Source organism: Microcebus murinus, chromosome X, assembly GCF_040939455.1.
Source record: "Microcebus murinus isolate Inina chromosome X, M.murinus_Inina_mat1.0, whole genome shotgun sequence".
Classification (NCBI taxonomy): domain Eukaryota; kingdom Metazoa; phylum Chordata; class Mammalia; order Primates; family Cheirogaleidae; genus Microcebus; species Microcebus murinus.
In genome coordinates, this window is record NC_134136.1 from 9,344,187 (window position 1) to 9,352,120 (window position 7,934).

At 37.5% G+C, this 7,934-nt stretch overlaps 1 protein-coding gene across 1 annotated transcript in view; it reads right to left on the reverse strand.

Moving 5' to 3' along the window:
- The window catches only part of LOC105866148 (fibronectin type III domain containing protein 3C1-like), a 30,613-nt gene extending 23,286 nt beyond the window's left edge, over positions 1–7,327 (reverse strand). Inside the window, exons 1-5 of the mRNA XM_075999529.1 lie at positions 7,216–7,327; positions 6,382–6,504; positions 5,922–5,997; positions 2,190–2,266; positions 372–624 (exon numbers count right to left, since the gene is read on the reverse strand). Coding sequence (XP_075855644.1) covers positions 372–624; positions 2,190–2,266; positions 5,922–5,997; positions 6,382–6,504; positions 7,216–7,296 — 610 coding nt within the window. The 5' untranslated portion in view covers positions 7,297–7,327. The remainder of the gene's footprint in view (positions 1–371; positions 625–2,189; positions 2,267–5,921; positions 5,998–6,381; positions 6,505–7,215) is intronic.
- Between the last annotated feature and the right edge of the window lie 607 nt (positions 7,328–7,934).

Consider the following 7,934-nt stretch of genomic DNA (forward strand, 5'->3'; position numbering starts at 1 on the left):
AGGTCTTGAGATGATTCTAATGTTGACCCTCCACTGTCTTTTATATTCCCGGTATATGGCATTAATAATTAAAACATTTAAAAATGACTTTCCAATCTGATTTTATAGACCCCATCAAGTAAAAATAAGCATCATAAATCACATGTTATATCAAAGTGAAACAAATATTTATAGGAAATTCTGTTTAATAAGTACTTTGCCAAAGATTTATATCTTAAGTTTCTTCCATTACCTAAGGTTAATATACACGTACAAAATGCAGTCACTCATGGGAATGTTACTATCTTCCATTATTTTCATTTGAAAATTGTCCAAAGCTGCTAATTTTAACAAAATCAAACTATTTCCTGTTTAAGAAAAATGTATACTACCATGATGCTCTTGATATGTAAATGTTGCTGCTGGTGGTGGTGGTGGCAGTTGCTGTGGCATAGACTCTTGGGTGTAAGGTGGTGGAAATTCCCCTTGAGCTGGGGGATACATCAGTTGAGGAGCTTGTGGATACATAGGAGAGGATGGTGTTACGAAGTGTGATGCTCGTTGCATAGAGGCAGGCATGGACCTGTGATAGTCAATTGTCTGAGGCAAAATAATAATTTTGCGGATCCCGTTTTCTTCTACTACCTAAGATGGAAGACAGAATCATATAAACATATTAGAATCCATAAAAATTAGCTTTTTTCTATTAAGTTTTGGATTTGCATCATATGTTCTTAATTTAGAAACCTAAAGCATCAAAACCCAGCAATCAAGTGAAACTATAATGTCAAGAAGGCAAGATAATTCTTCCTTTTCCCCATGTATATTGGTTTTAAAGAGGTAATTTTTGACAATAGATGATATATTGACATGGTTCAAAACCATAAAGTATAAATAAGTGTATGATTAAAAATTTCTCATCTAACCCTTATCTGCTTAATGCCCCCAGATAGATAACTACTGTTTTTAGTTTTCAGAATCCTTCCAGAATTTTTTAATGCCTATATAAACAGATAAGAATGTAGATTCTTATTTTCCTTCTTTTTTATGTATGTGGGTTGTTTCCAGCCTTTTGTGATTACCAGCAGTATTGTAATGAACAATCTTGTATATTTGTTATTCAAAACTTGTGAAAATATACCTGTAGGATAAATTTCTTAAAGTGTAATTGCTGGAGAAAGGGTATATGCATTTGTATTTTCATTAGATATTGCCTAATAGATAATTCCATTTAGAATTAAACCATATTATATTGACTTATTTAGCATGTTTTTCATCTGCATAGCTGTGCAATAGACATAACCCAAGAAGCCACTAAGACAAAAACTATGAAGAAGCAGAAATAGGCATATTCTCAATTATAAAATTGTCTAGGCCATGGAATATCTTATTAATCTCTATAGAAGCCATACCTTCCTTCCATTTTAGATGCTTGATAAACATTTGAGGAATTTCGTAAGTGAGAATGAAATACTAACAATGACATACTACTGAACTTAAAAATATAAAGTAATTTTAAGGACTAAAGCGCACACACTACAAAGGCCATTACTGCAGCAATTTTCATAGATAATTAAGATATGTTAAAGTACCCAGAAAAATGTACCCCCCAAAATGGAGGATTAATGAATATTAATAGATGTAAATTAATTAGATGAATTAGGCATCATTTACAAAACAAGCTAAGGAAGGATTGGTTTTATTTATTTATTCATTTATTTTGAGACAGAGTCTCACTTTGTTGCCCAGGCTAGAGTGAGTGCCGTGGCGTCAGCCTAGCTCACAGCAACCTCCAACTCCTGGGCTCAAGCGATCCTCCTGCCTCAGTCTCCCGAGTGGCTGGGACTACAGGCATGTGCCACCATGCCCGGCTAATTTTTTGTATATATATTTTTAATTGGCCAATTAATTTCTTTTTATTTTAGTAGAGATGGGGTCTTGCTCAGGCTGGTTTCGAACTCCTGACCTTGAGCAATCCGCCCGCGTCGGCCTCCTAGAGTGCTAGGATTACAGGCTTGAGACACCACGCCCGGCAGGAAGGATTGGTTTTAAAGATTTGGTTAAAAGCAATAGCTTTTTAGCAATGATGATAACAGTAAAGTGAATTAATAAATAGTATTCCAGAAGTTCTCTTATCATATAGTGACATAATGAAAAATGTTAAATGATAATTTAGAGCTAAACACCAAATAAAAACCATACAAACATACTTGAGACATGTAGCCAGGAGGAAGATATATTGGTGGCAAAGTACCACTTGGTGACATCAGAGGTACATCGGCAGGTCCTAAAAGAGAATTATTATTAATAAATACTGTAATAACTTTAAAAAATTCATTATAAGAGCCAGTTAACTTTGCACAGTGAAAACCAGCTCCAAGCTTAATAGCCAGCCATTTTGAAAATGTGTGTTGTTTACTCATAACGGGGACTTGGTCAGAGTGTAGATGAGTCAATAAAAATGCATCACAGCCAATGGAAAATAACTAAGGCATATAATGGGTATTGGGTAAAACATCAGATGTTCTCTCTGTTCAGGTAGGACAAACCTATACCCAGCCTGAAAAAGTATCTACCAGTGCAAGCCTAGGCATCTAAGTGAAACTGCCAATCATCAAAAGGGTGGACCCCCACATGTTGAGCTCCCTGTGTAGCGCATTGCTTTCTGTCCTTGGACTGCCCCAAGCACATAAACCGTTAGTTGCAAACAAGGCCGCTTCAAATGAAGTCTCACCAAATCCATCAAGGCATCATGCTCCCAATGGGTGTATTCATGTGGGTGCCTCATCAGAGGCTGAACCAAAGCTTTGGGTAGGAGACGAGTCTGTAAGAATTCTGTCTCCATTTAGCTGTGCTATCCCAAATGTCACAACACCAGTGTTTAGTTTTTAATGGGGTCTAAATCTAGCTGGGGTATCAAGGCCCTGAGGAACAGATCACCTCCAGCAGCCTCCTTAGCAGCTCTGCCAGTGACCTGATTTCTTTTTGTCATACTGGCCACCCACCTGGGCTCAGCTACAGCCTATATTAGGGCCATTATCTTGGTGGCATACTTAATATCCTTATTTCCTGCCATCAAGAGACCCCCTTTCCTTCCAAATGGCACTATGAACATGAACAATCACAAAAACATTTAGTTATCTCTTTCCCTCTGGGGAAAGTTGGTAAGTCTTATTGCTAATGAAAATGAACTGCCATCCTTCTGGTATAATTTCACTTTTATTTATTGATTCTTTCTCATCTATTGTGGCTATATATTGAGTAATAAAAATTTTACTCTGTAACATAAAAGATATTTTTATAGTGACAAGTCATGATATTGGCACTGCCACCTGGGACTTTAGCCCAAAAAGCTGAGCTGATTGATTTAACCAGAACTCTTCAGTTATCCAGAGGGAAAGAGATAACTAAATGTTTTTGTGATTGTTCATGTTCATAGTGCCATTTGGAAGGAAAGGGGGTCTCTTGATGGCAGGAAATAAGGATATTAAGTATGCCACCAAGATAATGGCCCTAATATAGGCTGTAGCTGAGCCCAGGTGGGTGGCCAGTATGACAAAAAGAAATCAGGTCACTGGCAGAGCTGCTAAGGAGGCCGCTGGAGGTGATCTGTTCCTCAGGGCCTTGATACCCCAGCTAGATTTAGACCCCATTAAAAACTGAAGACTGGTGTTGTGACATTTGGGATAGCACAGCTAAATGGAGACAGAATTCTTACAGACTCGTCTCCTACCCAAAGCTTTGGTTCAGCCTCTGATGAGGCACCCACATGAATACACCCATTGGGAGCATGATGCCTTGATGGATTTGGTGAGACTTCATTTGAAGGGGCCCTGTTTGCAACTAACGGTTTATGTGCTTGGGGCAGTCCAAGGACAGAAAGCAATGCGCTACACAGGGAGCTCAACATGTGGGGGTCCACCCTTTTGATGATTGGCAGTTTCAGTTAGTTGCCTAGGCTTGCACTGGTAGATACTTTTTCAGGCTGGGTATAGGTTTGTCCTACCTGAACAGAGAGAACATCTGATGTTCTGAGATGGGCTACTACTGGCTTGTATTGCTAGATATGTTTTTAGGCTCGATAGAGGCTTATATTACCCGGCGGAAAGAAAAGAGCATCTGTGGTTACCAGAATCCTTCTAGAGGAACTCACTCCAAGATGGGCTCCTACCAGGTGCTGACAGGGCCTTTGCCAAGTTCCTGTACATGTACAAGAACAGGCCTTGGAGGATGATGGGATGACGGAGATCAAAAATCCAGGGAACGAGGCCAAGCGAATGGAGAATAACATGCTAGTCATGGAGGCCATGGACAGGGAGCTGCAGAGACAGCTCAACAGCCCAATGTATCACCATATTTGGCTACTATATGACAGTGCCCATTGGGGGAATCTTTGTTTCCCACCATCTACACTTGGATATACTGCACAACATCCTGTGGTCGCCCATAAACTTCTTTGAGTGGACCCCCAGTGGGAACCTGGTAAACTGTTTCTCAAAAAATCTGGACATGATGGACTCAATAATCCCACAGGTCATCAAAATGTTCATAGGCTCCTTTTCCCCATATATAGTGATAATGGACCCTCCTTTGTAATGGAGGTAACCCAGCAAGTAAACAAAGCCATTTATCTAGACTGGAAATTACGTGGAACCTAGCTAAAGTGGTATAAGGCATTGCCACTTGCCCTCCTTTAGATAAAAGTAACCCTTTAGAAGCAGGCTTAAGTTAAGCTCCTAAGAAATAGTTTATGAGAGATCCTTCTTAGCACCCTGAGGTAAGTATGGTAATACAACCATAAGTAAAAGAAAATAGAGTAAAGCAATATGTCAATTGAGTGGGTCAGGTGCTAACCACTATGCATGAGTTTGCCTCTTTCAGGTCCCTGCCCCAGTTGGAAGCAGAGAAGTGGAAGGGACTCTGTGAAGTACCTCTAACAACTCACACCTCGTTAAAATTGTCAGAGGTGAAACCTTGGGTCCATCATACCAAAGTAAAGAGGTATAGCCCTCAGTGGAGGGGCCAGCCTTGGGCAATCTAAAGTATCTGAGAAAAAGGGAAAAAAAGAGAAAATATTGGTATTTTTGCTAATCTTTTTTGGTTCTGTCTATAGGATAGGAGGACAACTCCTTAGTGAGGATTTCCTGGGGCTATTGTCTCTTTTGTTGATCTGACTTGCTGCTGAGTGTGTTATCCTAAACCTCATTTTGTGCAAGTGTTTCTGTACATGGTTTCTGAATTTGCAGAAGCCAATCTCTCAGATCACCTACAGGGTACAACTGATAGCTCTGTACTCAGAGGTCCCATGTTTCTTTTCTAACCCAGCCCTGTATGGGACATTGTGTTCAAGGCAACAATCCATTTTACCTTGTCAGTCCTCATGGTTGTAGCTATTGCTTATGTCCTTTTCCACCTGATAATCTGTACCTTCCATCTAAAACATTGCCACAATTCAGCAGGAAGTAGTTTGATGACTATGTCACCCTTCCTTCTATAGATATGGAAGGGTAAAATTGACAGTGGGGAATATAAAACAGAGAATGGCCTGAAAAGGGTAAAAATGTTTTGTGTCTCTTCAAAACTTCTTCACCCTTTTTGAGAACTAAAACCTATATCTTTGCCTCAAGCCAGTAGTCAGGAGGGGCAGGAGAATGTCCTTTGTTCTTTGTGCCACAGGGAATGGCTCAAGGGAGTTATCCAGGTGGAGGTCATGAGATTGTCTTAACGGAAGATGGGATTAATCAGAGGTCATGAGATTGTTTTAGCTGAAGATGGGATTAATTAGAACCATCTCCTTTAAAAGCTGTATTTCTGCTTAGAAGCAGGATGTGGGTACTTTAATACTGGAGTCTGCCAACCTCCTCATTTGCCAGCAAATTAATAAACTTCTCTTTCCTTCTCCTAAAAAAACCCTACAAACATCTAACTGAACTTTAACTGACCTTGAATGTTCTGAATGTTCCCGTCATCAGACTTGATAGTGAGGGTCTCTCCAGGATTAACTTGCACCAGTATAACCTGGAAATAAACAATTCTTTAATGACAAAGTTTCCTGTTAATCTATGAAAAATTATTATTATCCTTTTGAATAACATTAAAAAGTGACATATTTTTTTCTAAATAAAAACTAGTACTAGATTCAAGAAAATTTTGACCAGTTATAATTATGAGGCTCTTAAAATGCTAAAGGAGAAGAGTATAATTGGATCAATAGGCACTCAGAAGAATTTCATTACTCTTTAGTAAGATCAGGCCTTCCCCCACCCAAGTAAAATTAAACATAATAAGGTCATAGAAAATAAATGTATTGAGATGGAAAGCCCAACTCCACCCCCATTGAAAAAAAAAAACACCAAATGAAAAACGAAAGAAAAAATATCTGAAGGTAAGGTTTAGACATACTTGTTGTATCCAGTACTGAGGACAAGAAGGCCATCTGGTATATCTCTTGGGATGAGTCATCATTTGTGAATAATTGGTAGTATACTGTGTTGCAACAGTAGTGTCCAGAGGATAACTCTCCATCTAGTAAAATAAAAGTAATTTTAACTTCAGAAGGTCATTTTATCTCAATTCCTTTTGATGTGGTCATATCAAACAAAACATAAGCTACCAGTACAATCTTTGCCCTTTTTAAAACTCCAGATAAGTTAGTGATCTTTTTATATTACATATTAAGATAGGACTTCTCTTGAATAGATTAATTTAAAGAAGGAGCAAATGTTAAATCTGAACTACATCCTCCTTTTCTTTCTGGAAATCAATCCTATACAAAAAGTAATTGCTTCTCAAATATAATATTTTAAATATTAGAAAGTTGAGCTCATAGCTATGAATGAGTATGAAGGAACTTTAGTCTGCATTAGAGTCATATTTTTAAACTATATATCAGAAGAAACCGTGGTAGCATAGACTTTAAAGCACAACACCAGGATTTTTTAGTTGATCAAGGGAGGCTGAAAAAGCATCTAAATCAACCCCAAGGGAAGTTGTATGTGGCCTAAACTAGTTGTATGTGGTCTCAACACTAGTTTTAAGTGCCTCAAGTAATTTTAAAAGGCCTATAAGAAAGATAAACCAATGTTGGTGAAAAGACTAGACGCTTCCAAAACAAGTGACCAATCATAACAAGTGACACACTTTTTCTAAATAAAAACTCATACTAGATTCAAGAAAATTTTGACCAGTTATAATAATAATAATAATAAATAATAATAAAAAAAGAATTACCCTTACCTGGTGCATGGGACTCCCATTGATAATGGGAGCTATAGGAGGTGTTTCAGTAATAGTAGGTGTAAGCCCTCGTTCAGTCATAGCTGAAAAGATTGGCTTTCACAAGAAATGATATTTCTAAAAAGAAAATGAAATCTTAATCAGATGAAGTCATGGTTTTAAATGACAAACGTAATGAAATACTCCTGAGAAAAGCCATTTTAATTTTTCTCTCTAGAAATGTTTACTTAACTGAAATTATCTTATGGCAACATTTCAAAATAACCATTGATCTTCATAGATGAGTTATAAAATTTGGAGTCAAGTGTTTTTACATGATTGTTCACTCCTCATGCATATGAAGGCAAAGATAGCTCCATTTTACAGCATGAAGAATGGTTTAAATAAGTCATTCATAATTTGATCCACTCAGATCAAATTCAAACAATTGATTTCTAATCTATGATGTTAACTGCCAAATAAAACTTCATATTGCTTAGATAGATTTAAGAAGTAACTAAATCCCTTTACAAATAATAGGAACATAGCCATCTACCTTAACACTCTCAGATAACTAAAACCAAATATCTAAACATAATCCAAATATCCAAACCCAAATGTTTAAACATAAAATACTTTCCAGGTTCAAATACTTCATGTGTAGATGGCACCAATTAACAGAATATGATGCAGTTGTCTAAATCTTGATTCCATAAATACTTGGAAAAAAATCGGAAAGA